This window comes from Myotis lucifugus, unplaced genomic scaffold (genome assembly GCF_000147115.1).
Source record: "Myotis lucifugus unplaced genomic scaffold, Myoluc2.0 scaffold_109, whole genome shotgun sequence".
NCBI classification, from domain to species: Eukaryota; Metazoa; Chordata; class Mammalia; order Chiroptera; family Vespertilionidae; genus Myotis; species Myotis lucifugus.
The window spans coordinates 2,160,934-2,175,788 of record NW_005871157.1 but is presented as its reverse complement, the minus strand read 5'-3'; the positions used below and the strand labels follow the sequence as shown (position 1 = coordinate 2,175,788).

The following is a 14,855-nucleotide window of genomic DNA, read 5'->3' as shown; positions in this document are numbered from 1 at the left end:
AAACAGATAAAGCTTCTTAAGGTAAAGGAAGACAGCCCAGAGGGAGCCCACACCTTTCTTCCCTTTTTCTTTCTCAGGCATATATCTCTGCTCTCTTTCTCCTAAGTTCTAAGGATCCTGGCAAGACTTGCAACCAGGAGAGCAGTGGACAGCAGCAACTCATCTTGGGGTAACCCCCCTGAGCCTGTCTCCAAGGCCCCCTTTTCTCGGACTTTTCAGTGAGGTAACAGCAGCCTCGTCTTGGCTCACTCTGTCACTGTGACTTTTACTTCTCAGTGAGTCCACGTTGCCCATCATGGCTCACTTTTTTCCTGTAACGTCTCTAGAGAGCCAAAGCAGAGCACCATCTACAGGGGTGGGCAAACTTTTTGACTCGAGGGCCACAATGGGTTCTTAAACTGGACCGGAGGGCCGGAACAAAAGCATGGATGGAGTGTTTGTGTGAACTAATATAAATTCAAAGTAAACATCATTACATAAAAGGGTACAGTCTTTTTTTTTTTTTTTTAGTTTTATTCATTTCAAACGGGCCGGATCTGGCCCGTGGGCCGTAGATTGCCCACGGCTGACTAGTATCTCTCCTGTTGCTTCTTCTATCCTAAGCCCTTCCTTTGTTTCACTGTCCCCAACTTTAATAAACATACTCTCAAAATCACCTAGACTCAGGTGAAATCTTTCCACACACTACAGGCCAGCCCGAGGCAGACCCTCTCTGGACCTGGTGCCTTTCCAGTGACAAAACTGTTAGTATGTCAGTAATCTGAAAGCACCATCGCACTTGCCCAACTGCCTCATTGTTTGCTATAAGTGATGTTGGTGATGGTGAGCCTACAATTATTATCTAGAAGTGTGGTCAGCATGGACATTCAGATCTTCTTCCTTGACTACAGGACAGAGTTTTGGTCAATCTAGAGATGACATTTAGGCCTCAGTGTGTTTCAGCTCCAGGCCAGAAAAGCAGCAAGACCAGATGGAGCAACACCATGGTTGACATCTGAACCATATGCACTGGGAAGGCTAAAATTCTCCTAAACACGATCTGAATTATTAATTTTGTTTTGGCCTTACTATCACATATGTGTAAAATTCATCCATTTATGAATTCACTTACTTATTCTCTTATTTATTTATTTATTTTCTCGAGAGGAAAGGTGAGAGAGAGAGAGATAGAAACATCAATGATGAGAGAGAATCATTGATCGGTTGCCTCCTGCACACCCCCAACTGGGGATCAAGCCCACAACCCAGGCATGTGCCCTTGACCGGAATCGAACCTGGGACCCTTCAGTCTGCAGGCCGACTATCTATCCACTGAGCCAAACCAGCCAGGGCTATAAATTCACTCTTTAATTCAACAAATATTTAGAGTGCCTACTGAGTACTAGGCACTGTGCTGAGCTCTGGGGATATAGTGACAAATAAGGCAGACATGGTCCCTGGCCCTCACGGAGTTTACAGTCAATGAAGACAGGTATTAAGTAAGTAATTACAAACTAATTAGAGTTCAGATGGATACCAAAAAGGCAAAGTAAAAATAAAATAAAAGTTATGTAATAGGAGGGATTGACTTGAATTTAAGTAGGTGGAACTAGGTATTAGGAAGCAATTTTGGTCAGGAAATTTTACTCCAAGAAAGTTGCTATTTCAACTGAGAACTAAGGATGAGTAGAGACCTAAAGAGCAAGATGTTTTACATTTTGGGGTTTCCATTCTCTTTTGTTCCATCTTTTTGGCAATTCTGTTGAGCCTGGCTTTTTGAACCTTATTGCCAAGATGATAGACTTCCATGTTCTAGATTTGGTGGTTAAAGGAGTGGATCCAGAACAAGAATACCAATTACATTCACAAATAGGATGGATTTATTTAAAGTTAATACGAGATGTGCTACATGACAACAGAATAGCTATGATTCCACTTAGCACTAAAAATCTTGGTGATGAAATTTCTTTTATTTTTTGGCTTTCTTGAAATTAGGGATTTTTTTTAGTGCTCTTACACTAGAAAGTATAATAAAAACATGATTACAATATTTATCATAATTATAATTAATCAAGAAATGCTTACCCAGCATGTATTCATCTTCCACACCAAAAGTCTCTAATTCATCAGGGAACTCTACCCACAGAGGCCTGGGGTAAGAAAAAAAAAATTCTTTCTTCAACATTAGATTCTTATTACAATTCAATCACTTATACTTTCAGTTTTGTAACCATTCAAAGGAAATTAGAAAAAGCCAGGGCCAAGTCTCTTTTCATCTGTTTCAAGATTTTATGAGCAATTGCTATGATTACTCCTATTTTTCTTATGTAAAGAGCTATCAATTAGCTTATAAGTTTAAATGAAAGATTGAGAAATCTCGTACCTGCTATTTTTCCTTCTGATTGTTGAACTAGAAATAAATACTACTTTCACAGGCAGAATCAGAAGTCCAAATGCCTAACACGTTTGGTGTAAAACAAATTAAATGTTTGTAAAATCATTTTATAATAATATAAAATCTATGCCATTTCTTTATGCTGTCACTGCCTTTCATGCATCCTTAATCATTACCTATTCAAATGAGAAAAACTGTTTTTTCTTGTTTTCAAACTGGCAACATTTTTAGAGGTTTGAGAAACTGTTGTGTGGTTTTGTTTTATTGTTATTGTTGCACACAACTACCTAGAAGACATTTGGGCTTATAAAGAAAACTTTCAATATCTATGTATCTGAATATTAACTTAATGGTTCTATTAATATTTTTCAATTTCATGAGGAAATGATATTTTTAAACAAGAGACTTACTTTTAGTTTATTCACTAGCCTTTGTAATAATGTATTCCCTTTCCTACTGGTAACAAAGCAGTGGTCTCTAAAGCTGGCTGATGTCTAGAATCACCAGGAAATTTTCTAACAAATATAGACCCCTGGAACCTTCCCAAAGAGATTCCTAGTAGGTCTGGAGGTGTGGCCTTAGAATCTGTGTTTTTTAAGACGCTCCCAGATGATTCTGATCTGAGCCAGGTTTAGGAACGGAGGATCCAGGAGTCTTAGTATGTCTCTGTGTGATTCCTCCTCTAGTTTAAAAAAACACAATCAGAATATAATTTATACATCAGAAAAAATGGTTCCCTCAAACTTGGAACAGTTTAGTTCCAAGGGTGAGAGAGAGCTTAAGACTGGCAGAATAATGTTCTTCATAAGAGGATGCTTGTGGGTTAAATACTGAATGAATTCAGTTACGAAGTCATTTCATTTTTCTTTGAAAAAGCTCTATTTCTGTCTCATATCAAATATTAACACTTGATTCACAGAGTTATCTTCTGCTACCTCCACTCCTGCTCACATAAGCTGAGGACATGATTAAACACATGGCTCTCCTTCACCTGTTCTCTTGAAGTCACTGTGTAATTACTCCGTTCCCCAGTGGTTGGTTAGACTGTTTGCTGGGGCCTCTGACAGGTGAAGCCTACTTACCTCATGATGGGTTCGGCAGTCACATGTGCACAGTAGAACAGACAATACCAATAGGGCAGGAGGGTGTAACGCTCTCTGATGGCTTCTCTGATGAGCTGGGTGTGTTTCTTCCCAAAGAGCCAGGGTTCCCGTCGCTTGCTGTTTATGGTGGAATGGCCACGAAAGAAGGGCTGGTAGGCTCCGGCCTGGTACCAACGCACTAGCAGCTCCGCCTCTGGATCCCCCACGAAGCCGCCAACATCAGCTGATTCATTAGTCAAAGAAAGGTTTGTGAGCCCTGGCCAATGAGGCTCAGTGCTTAGAGTACTGAAGGGTTGTGGATTAGATTCCTGGTCAAGGGCATGTATCTGGTTGGGGGTTCGCTCTCCACCCTTTGGTTGGGGAGCATGCGGGAGGCAACCAACCCATGTGTCTCTCTTACATTAAAGTTTTTCTCTCTCCCTCCCTTTTACTCTCTCTCTCTCTCTGAAAAGCAATGGGAAAAAATATCCTTTAGTGAGGATTTAAAAAAGAAAAAAAAAAAGAAAGACTTGTGAGGCAACCAAGCTCTAATAAATGATGCACTCAAGTAAAATAAGGCTTTGAGGACAGACAGAAGAAAGGTGTTGTGTATGCACTCAAAATGACACTGTGGCCTCAAACTAGGGAGCACACAGTAAAAAACTCTGCCTGCTGGGGATCTGATAGTACGCTCTTTTATATTCTATTCTTGTCAAAGGTCAGAGGCTTTACTGCAAGATCAACTTTCAGGTATGTTCCTGAACCCAGGTAACCCAGAAATTGCAAAATGTCTGTCTAAGTCCATGTCTGTATTTAGGGGTGGGTGGCAGTGGAGGGCTGGCAATTGACTTCCTTTGAAAGCAACAGCTAGGGCAAGATAAAAATTACACTTATTTTTGAAGTCTAACTGAAGTCTGATTTTAGGAGGAACATTTATTATAGAAATAGCTAAAGAGAAACAGATAATGAGAATGAGAGGTTTAAGTAGAATTTCATGGTTAGTCCTTAAGCAGGATACATATTCCTTGTATGGACCAATGCCATAAAAACACATGTATCAAAAAGTGATAGTAAGTCACTTCTATTCCTAGAGAAAAGAAGGAGCAGCTGGATCTGTGGTCATGCTGAGCAGCTTCCATATTAGGATCTCTCATCTGCAGAGAATTATTAGGATTTGGGAAGGTGGCACACTAGAGAATCTTATTTTAACTAAATTTATCTTTCCCAAGAGCATATCTTTTTTTTGTAACAGTAGAAACATGTCACAGAATTTTAAACTCACAGAGTAAAAATGATTTCTTTTTTGTTTTTTATTTTTTATTAAATCTTTGTTGTTCAGATTATTACATTAGTTACTCTTTTTTCCCACCATAACTCCCCTCCACCCAGTTCCAACCCCACCCTCTGCCCTCACTCCCCACCCACTGTCCTCATCCATAGGTGCACGATTATTGTCTAATCTCTTCACTCACCCCCACACCCCTCCCCCCCCCAAGAATAGTCAGTCCATTCCCTTTCTATGTCCCTGATTCTATTACAATCACCAGTTCATACTGTTCATCAGATTATTTATTCACTTGATTTTTAGATTCACTTGTTGATAGATGTGTATTTGTTGTTCATAATTTGTATCTTTACCTTTTTCTTCTTCTTCCTCTTCTTAAAGGATACCTTTCAGCATTTCATATAATACTGGTTTGGTGGTGATGAACTCCTTTAGCTTTTTCTTATCTGTGAAGCTCTTTATCTGGCCTTCACTTCTGAATGATAGCTTTGCTGGATAAAGTAGTCTTGGTTGTAGGTTCTTGGTATTCATCACTTTGAATATTTCTTGCCACTCCCTTCTGGCCTGCAAAGTTTCTGTTGAGAAATCAGCTGACAGTCTTATGGGTACTCCCTTGTAGGTAACTGACTTTCTTTCTCTTGCTGCTTTTAGGATTCTCTCTTTGTCTTTTGCTCTTGGCATTTTAATTATGATGTGTCTTGGTGTGGTCCTCTTTGGATTCCTTTTGTTTGGGGTTCTCTGCGCTTCCTGGACTTGAAAGTCTATTCCTTTCACCAGGTAGGGGAAGTTTTCTGTCATTATTTCTTCAAATAGGTTTTCAATATCTTGCTCTCTCTCATCTTCTGGCACCCCTATAATTTGGATGTTGGTATGCTTGAGGCTGTCCCAGAGGCTCCTTACACTATCTTCGTATTTTTGGATTCTTTTTTCATTTTGCTTTTCCGGTTGGGTGTTTTTTGCTTCTTCGTATTTCAAATCTTTGACTTGATTCTTGCGACCCTCTGGTCTGCTGTTGGGAGTCTGTATAATATTCTTTATTTCAGTCAGTGTATGCTTAATTTCTAGTTGGTTCTTTATCACAACATCGAGGGTCTCATTAGATTTCTTGAGGATCTCACTACATTTATCGGTGGTCTCACCAGTCTTCTCGAAGATCTCACTACATTTATCGGCGGTCTCACCAGTCTTTTCGAGGGCCTTATTAAATTTATCGGCAGCTTCTAGACAGTTCTTTAAAGACCTTAAAAGTGTGGTTTTGAACTCTATATCCAACAGTTTGCTTTCCTCCAATTCTGTCGTTTGTGTCCTGTTTCTTTGTCTCCGCATTTTTTATGCTTCGCTGTGTTGATAGAGTGCCTTTCTGTGCTAAGTGTCCCAATTACCTGAGGTAGACACTCTTGGTGCACCCCCTTGTGGGCTTTGTACACAGTCTTGTTGTAGTTAAGCCTTGATTGTTGTAGTTATCACTGTGAGGAATTGACCTCCAGGCCAATTGGCTGTGAGAATCAGCTGTGTCTGCGGTGGGAGAACTTCTGTGTTGGAGACACCCCTCTGGGACAAGACTTGCTTCGATGGGGCTTTGGTGCTCACTGAGTCTGCCCCCTGAGTGTGTCTTTTATGGTTCCACGGAGCTGCGAACTGGATGGTCCCACTCTGACCTCTGGGCTTCCTGGATCCTGGATCTCTAGGGAGGTGCTAATCTAGCCTTTGCCTGAGGCTATCCAGCAAAAGTCTCCCTGCAGGGCTTGGGCGGGGCGGGTCCCACAGGATCAACAGGGCGGGGTTAGCAATTATGGCTGCTCTCAGTCTTGCCCTTGGAGGCTCTGCTTCTCAGTGTCCCAGTAATCGCTGCAAGCCCCATGGAGAGAAAGCTGCCCTAGGGTTCTGAGCGATGCCAGACAGTCCTGCTTCTCCCGTATGAGTCTGGGTCCCTAGAGACTCGTCTGGAACTGGAGCTCAGAGCCTGAGACTCCCTCCCAATTGAAAATGACAACCACGCCCTCAGCCTCCAGCCCGCTCCACATGCACTCCACACCTTAGTATTTCACTTCAGCACTGCGCCTCCTCTGAGTCTGGGTATGGTTTCCTCTTTCCTCCTAGTTGTAGAACTTCCACTCAACCAGCCTTCCTGTGGTTCTGGATGATGTCCGTTCCGTCTTTTAGTTGTATTTTTGAAGTGGTTGTTCGAGGCAGCAAACTTCCGTGTTTACCTATGCTGCCATCTTGGTTTCTCCAAAAATGATTTCTGTAAGGCTGATTTCTTATTTGCAAAATTCTTTGTAGTTCTTTCTATTTTTTGTTCAAGGAGAAAGGCATGTTTCAGGACGAGAAACTCAGTTACCAAGAGTGGCTGAGGAAGCAGTAAGAGAATGAGGGAAAGCAGCACTTAGCCCCACTCCTGCCTTTATGTCCTCAATTCAGATAAGACACAAAACAGCTCTGGAGCTACCCTTTCTCTCCTCTCTAATCCCCCCTTCACTTTCCTCATCTTTTCTTTCCGGCGTTTATCCCTATCTAAAACAGCCAATGAGAAGGGATTTGTGACCAGCTTTGACAAAAACACCCTCAGTTTTTATTTTCTCTCACTTCAAGCCTGAGGATATCACCTTACCTCCACAAAAAGAGATCCCAGTAACGCTGAGAGTGAGTAACATAGGGATCGAAATTTTCAGGTAACTCCATTTTGCTCCATTGTCACCTGTCCACACAGCACCTTTGGACACCAGTAACAAGGTATTTAAAAAAAAAAAATCACAAATCAGCCCATGCCCTTGATTTCATGTTTAGATTCCTTATTTGTAATAGACAAAATTAATATAAAGGAATGCATTTCTTCCTTACCTTAAAATATACACATCCTGGTCTTCCAGAATGAAAATATATTAATTTTCTAATGTGAAAAAGTTATTAAAATCAACAAAAGAAATTGCGAAAATATTCTGAAATCACTTATTTTTGAAGTCTAACTGAAGTCTGATTTTAGGAGGAACATTTAAAAAATCAACTTTACTAAGATATAATTTACATGCTCTAACCGGTTTGGCTCAGTGGATAGAGAGTCGGCCTGAGGATTGAAGGTCCTGGGTTCGATTCCGGTCAAAGGGCATGTTCCTTGGTTGCAGGCACCTTCCCCAGTGGCGGGGGGGGGGGGGGGGTGCAGGAGGCAGCTGATCGATGTTTCTCTCTCTCTCTCTCATCGATGTTTCTGACTCTCTATCCCTCTCCCTCTCTGTAAAAAAATCAACAAAATATATTTTTAAAAAAAGATATAATTTACAAACAATAAAAGCACATATTTTAAGTGAAGAGTTTGATGAGTTTTTAAAATGTGTGCACCATGTAACCATCACCACAAGCAGGGTATAGAACATTTCCATAACAGCAAAAGTTTCTATCTTTTCAGCCAATTACCCCCACCTTATCCAACCATTGATTTGATTTCTATGACTATTAAAGTAGTCTTTTCTAGAATCCTATATAATAAAAGCCTAATATGCTAAGTATCCAACTTTTGGACTGTTTGACCAGCTGCTATGACGCACACTGACCACTAGGGGGCAGACACTCCGACCAATAGGTTAGCTTGCTGCTGGGGTCCGGCCGATCCAGACTGGTCGAGACGGGCCGGACACACCCTGGAGCTCTCCCATGGTCCCTCCCCGGCCCCGATCATACACTGGTGAGGTCCCTTGGCCTGGCCTGTGCCCTCTTGCAATCTGGGACCCCTTGGGGGATGTCAGAAAGCCGGTTTCAGCCTGATTCCCCCAGGCCTACGGGGATCGGGTTGAAACTGGCAGCTGGGCAGGAGCCTGAGCCCAGCTGGGCACCGCCCTGCTCCTGCTCATTCCTGCCCCACTGCATCAGCTGCCACTTGGTAGTGCTGCCACAGAGGCGGGAGAGGCTCACACTGCTGCAGCTGTGCTCGCCAGCCACTGTGGGAATGCACTGACCACCAGGCGGCAGCTCCTGCATTGAGTGTCTGCCCCCTGGTGGTCAGTGCACATCATAGCTAACGGTTGATCGGTCAAGTGGTTGAGTACTCGACCGGTTGCTTAAGCTTTTATATATATCCTATATGATAAATCCCTAATATACAAATTGACTGAAGGGCGAAACAACTGGTGGAATGACTGGTTGCTATGACGCGCACTGAACACCAGGGGGCAGATGCTCAACACAGGAGCTGCCCCCTGGTGTTCAGTGCGCTCCCACAGGGGGAGCGCTGCTCAGCCAGAAGCCAGGCTCATGGCTGGCAAGTGCAGCGGTGGTGGCAGGAGCCTTTCCTGCCTCCGCTGCAAGTGGGCAGTAAAGAGCAAGAGGTCCCAGACTGTGAGAGCCCTGGACTGTGAGAGGAATGTCTGACTGCTGGCTTAGGCTCGAACCCCAGGGGGATTGGGACTAAGCCAGCAGGTGGACATCCCCTGAGGGGTTCCGGAGTGTGAGTGGGTGCAGGCCACGCTGAGGGATCCCCCATCCCCAGTGCACAAATTTTGTGCACCAGGCCTCTAGTAGATACACACACACACACACACACACACACACACACACACACACAAAATAAGGATGATATATAAATATATTTAGGCTTTTTTTTTTATCATGATGGCAAACATTTTCTCATGCAATTAAGGCTATTTTAAATAACTTTATGACAGTCTAACATATAAATATACTATAGTTTTATAACTATTCCCTTACATATTTGAATTTTTTGTTTTTTTTTGTTTCAAGAACTAATACTGTGGTGAGCAAATCTGTACATGAATCTCTGCTTAAGATGACAATATTTTAGCCTTTTCTCGAGTACCACAGGGGCTGGTTTTCAGGGGTGGAGTAGGAGGCCTAGTAATGGCTATGTACAGTAAAGGCTGGATTCTTCAAACAAGAACCTAAGCTCCCAGTTATTTGTGCCTGGGGACTTAAAATAGCCTTCCTGCCACAGGGTGGTAAAGTTGAACTAGATCTGCATTAGCTAGTAAACCAGATCCAGTTATAGATGACCCTGACCATAAGCCACAGATAGGTCTATTTTAAGGCATATTGCTGAGTGAAATAGGTGGTTGAAGGAATGTGTTAGAAGTGTATTTTCCCTGGTTTTGATAAATCAAAGAGACAGGATCAGAGATCACCATCCCCGCAAACAGATACTCTGAAGTCATTCACCCAAAAATTAAGTGGCCATTTTTTCAGTGGGAAATGAGTAATTAAACTTTATTAAAATTGGTTTACTCTGATCATAGGACAAAAATACATACTTCCGGGCACATCTAAGGCCTGCCCAATGGCTACTGAAAAGGAAGGCATTAATAGCTCTATAAAGGCTTGTGTTTTTAAGTCTGATCATATGAGCCATTCCTTACCATACTTTTGTGATCCAGCAAAGAAAGAACGTGTAAGAACAAAGGGTCTCTTCTTTCCCCCAGATCGTTGTATCAGTCCTTCTGCAGTAGCCTTTTGCTATAAAGTCAAAGGAGAAAAATGTCAAACAGATGATTGGATTAGGGCATTGTGTAGACATCCCCAAGAAACTACTTAACATGTAAAAAACAAACAGTAGGTGGGAATGTGAAATGGGAAATATTAAAATAAATCCATCAAACAATTTTTATGATGTAATGAAACTACTCTAAATTCCCTTATTAAAATAATGAAAAATTTATTTGATTAAAATAGCAATGAAATAATCTATCTATATATATCTAAAAGGCTAAGTGTCCGTCTGACTGGTAGCTATGATGTGCACTGACCACCAGGGAGGAGATGCTAATTGCAGGAGATGCCATAACATGCACTGGCCATTTAAAAATAAATGGTGCCACGGACCTGGCGCTAACAAACCAACACTCGGCTTCCCCCAAGTGGGACACAGGCCCCGCCACCACCCCAGAGCAACACCTCACCAAATCACAGCCAATGCTGCCAAGACCCCATGGCACAAAATGCAGCCCACAGCCCAGCCCAGAAACAGTGGCTGTGTTGGTTAATGACATCACACAGCAATGCCTGGCTTCCTCTCCCTAGAGACTAGCATCCTTGGAGTTTCTTTAGCCCAGGAACCCGACTTGCTTTATAGCCAAGTGCAAACATTTTACAGTTTAACCAAATGTTTGTCATGCATTTACCCTACCTCATCTCATTTCCCATGCCTCATCAGAAGTCCTGGAGTAGGTAGATAGGAGACTCGGTAGACTCCTATTTTCTTTTCATTAGCAAGACGCGAATGGCGATATTAAAATTTTTCTTCTTAATTAATTTCCTTTCAAAGGGCAAAAATCCTGGGCCCCGGGGCACTAGTCCTATATAATTAAAAGGCTAATATGCAAATCGGCTGAACAGCGGAACAATTGGTAGCTTTGAATTGCACTGACCACCAGGGGGAACTGCCCCCTGGTGGTCAGTGCACTCCCACAGGGGAGCACCACTCAGCCAGAAGACGGCTCACGGCTGGTAAATGCAGCAGTGGTGGCAGGAGCCTCTCCTGCCTCCACGGCAGAGCTAGGGATGTATGACTGACAGCTTAGGCCCATTCTCCACAGGGAGCTGGACATCCCCCAAGGGCTCCCAGACTGCGAGAGGGCACAGGCTGGGCTGAGGGACCCTCCCCCCTCACAAGTGCACGAATTTTGTGCACTGGGCCTCTAGTATATTATAAAAGCCTAAGCGACCGAACGACCAAAGAACTGAACGACCATTTGACCGGTTGCTCTGATGCACACTGACCACCAGAGGGCAGATGCTCAATGCAGGAGCTGCCCCGTGGTGGTCAGTGTGTTACCATAGCGGGTGCATTGCTCAGCTGACTGACAGGCACCAGACACCGGGCTCACAGCTGGCGAGCACAGCTGTGGCAGCGTGAGCCTCTCCTGCCTCTGTGGCAGCACGCTACCTAGCAGCAGCCACATCAGGCACAGCAGGGCCGGGATGAGCAGGAGCGGCAGGGTGCCTGGCCTTCTGCCACTTTGTGCACTACTGCATCCCTTGGGATGTTGGACTCCCAATTTCGGCCTGATCCCCACAGGCCAGACCAAACCTTTTGATGCTTACTATTATCAGGCATTTTATAAGATTTTCTCTTATAATCTACACAACAACCTCTGAGACAGTCTTCATTAATGAAAAAAAAAACACTGAGATTCAGAGAGGTTAAGTGACTGGCTCTGGCCTACATAAGGAAATTCGCTAAAGTCGTTTGCAATTATAGCAAGAGCCTATTGGAGAAGTAAACACAGAAAACCAAGCTATACCTAGCCAGCAGCTCCCACCGGAAAATACCAGTTGGTGGGAGCGCCATAAGAACAGTTACATTCTGAAAATAACAGAGAACCACGGGTATAAATTAGGGCATCACTATACATGCCTGGGTCTTTTAGATGTGATTGGCCAATGGAAGACAATTCTATTGAGAAAGCTAAGTACTTAAGAATGACTTTCTATATTTAAAAAGTATACTTATGAAATTGTGTATGTGTGTTCTAAATCTTACTCCCCTGGTATAAATGTAAGACTTAATGTATTGAGAAATTTGTGAAATTTCAAAACATTTGTCCTAATTGCCTTTATGTATTTACACATGGTTTGTTTACTTCAATAAAAGTTTTGACGTAGTATCCAATACCATTTACTAGTGGCTCCTGTCAAGGAAGATGTTTCTATGTTACCATTAATCTTACAATATAAATTCATCAAGTTCATTATAGAAGGCAAAGGTACAAAAGGAAAAATGAGTCTTGTATTGGCTGCAACCTGGTAAGACTCATTGCAGAAAAGACACACAAAGAGAAATGAACAGTATAGTATGGCTATTACAAAGGAAACAACTTTCAGCCCAAAAGGCAGGGTACATGGGTACAGTTGGCTTCTTCTTGGCTCTCTTACCTGATAAAAGCCATAGATGTTGTGAAGTTCTCTGTGCTCCCAGTTGCCATGATGAATGGCATTCTTCTGCATGGTTTGCTCTGGCCCTCTAAAGACCGAGGGTTCATTCATGTCATTACATATGTAGAGGATGTCAGTAGATCCCTAGGAAAGAAATCTTAGTCAAGGTACTACTTCTACAGTGAGTATGTTAATATGACAGCTGCTCCTATTCCTCTTTCCTACTCCATTTCATTTATTAATCATTATGTTTATTATCTGTGCTCTGTCCTCAGCTCCACTGCTAGAATAAAAAGCTCTACTGGGCAGGGAGTTCATTGATATATCCCAAACACTTGAACCATAGAAGGTTTTCAATAAGTATTTGTTGATTAATGAAAGAATGCTGTGCTTTATTGTCTGTGAAATACATATTGCCCAGCAAGTCTACTCCTAGGTCTATCTGGAGAACCCCCACAGGAAAGGTTGTGAATGATCACAATTAAGCTCTATATCATCCATCATCTGCTACAACTCTTAACTCAGAGAAGGGCAATGGTAGTTGTACATGATAAAATTCTGCTTTTCCTCTAATACTTTGAAAAATTTGACAGTTAAGATGCCTTCTTGTTAGTATGATCTATAGTTTATATTCTACATACAACTAGTCAATATAGAGTGAGAAGGGGCTATTGAGTCATCTAGTCATGGTCTTACAATCTCTTTATAGAATCCCTGGTCTCTCAGCATTTGACTTGATAGCTACAGTGACAAGGAGTCCCTCAGGCAGCTCATTCCATTATTTTATGAATGGTAACATTCTTTCACAGGGTCTAGCTTCATTTCTGGGATACCACAGAATACATCTGTTGCCTCACCCACATGACAGTCTTCCAAATGCCTAAAGGAGGCTTATGTGTTTTCTTTTGACTCTTTACCTTTATTTCTAAATGTATGTCTATGAACAAGGCTATATGGTTTTCAATATTTAACTACCTTGACGCTTCTTCTTTAGCACCCTCTAGGGCAAGGTTGGCAATCTTTTTCTGGAAAGAGCCAGTTTTTTAACTTTGTGGGCCATAAGATCTCTTTTTCAGTAACTCAACTCTGCTTTGGTAATGTAAAAGCCGTAGACAACAGGGAAATGAATGAGCATGTGGCTCAAGTGTTGTTCATACTGCTCTTAGTTATTTTCTGTGTCCTAACACATGATGCTCAGAAACTAGCATTGAGTGGTTAAGAGCTGGGTTTGGAACAAACAGAACTGAGTTCAAATCTTGGGTCTGTCACTTACTAGATGGGTGAACTTAGCAGGTTTTTAAATTTGTTTATGTCTCAATTTCCTCAACTGTGGGAATAGAGTTATAGTTCTAACTTCAGAGGGTTATTGTGAAGATAAAAATGGCATATGCACAGAAAGTGTTTAGCACACTGCTTGGCACATAGAAAATACTCAAATTTATATTAGACATCATTATCATCATCATAATTGGTTGAAAACAGTTCTCTAGATGTGGCCTCTCCTGTTTTCTCAGTGGATTTTATAAGATTTAGGAATAAATTTATTATTATACCTTACTTTTAATGACATACTTTGCAAGATATTTCCACATATATCATCACTTTTAAATAATAGTTATAAAATGCTATTTTATATAAAAAGTATATAGTAATTTGAAAATGTAATACATCTCTATAATTAAGTACTTTGATATATTATAATAGAGGTCAAAATCATAGCTTTTTGCATTTAATAATACACATGGCATCTCTCCCAGCACCACCAAAGTCTGTAATGTGATTCCACCCTTCCCTTTTCACACAAGCATTATTTATTAGGGGCTATTCAATGAAGCAGTATAATTCTATTCAATCACTTCTTTTCATTCTTTCATCATTTCAAGTAACTAGGAAAGAGCAAATGAATAAAAACTTACCTGATAAACAGAAAAAGCAAAAAGACCTGAATACCACTCTCTGACCTTGGGGTTGGTGAAATCCAGGTAAGAGGAGAGACCTGTAGAGTTACAAGAGAAGACAGCCTGTTAGGAACAGTGGTCCTCATGGTAAGATGTGTTGTAAGGAGGACTATCAGATGTGAAAGCTTGGTAGTCAATGGGCATCAAACATAAAAGTCAGCTGATACAGAGGCATGGTCTGGCGAGAAGCGAATGAAGGTAATGCTGGACTCCAGTGACAATCTACTAGACCGTTCACCCAGGGGCATGCCAATGAACAAGTATCAAGGTGGAGCCTGTCC

The 14,855-nt window shown here is 41.9% G+C and overlaps 1 protein-coding gene across 4 annotated transcripts in view; it reads right to left on the bottom strand.

The window, feature by feature from the left end:
- GANC (glucosidase alpha, neutral C) overlaps positions 1–14,855 on the bottom strand; it is an 83,955-nt gene that overhangs the window by 18,231 nt on the left and 50,869 nt on the right. For all 4 annotated transcript variants that reach the window (XM_023757512.1, XM_023757514.1, XM_023757513.1 and 1 more), the window contains 6 exons: positions 14,533–14,612; positions 12,617–12,760; positions 10,102–10,198; positions 7,353–7,454; positions 3,457–3,700; positions 2,065–2,129 (listed from right to left, as the gene is read on the bottom strand). In XM_023757512.1, coding sequence (XP_023613280.1) covers positions 2,065–2,129; positions 3,457–3,700; positions 7,353–7,454; positions 10,102–10,198; positions 12,617–12,760; positions 14,533–14,612 — 732 coding nt within the window. The remainder of the gene's footprint in view (positions 1–2,064; positions 2,130–3,456; positions 3,701–7,352; positions 7,455–10,101; positions 10,199–12,616; positions 12,761–14,532; positions 14,613–14,855) is intronic.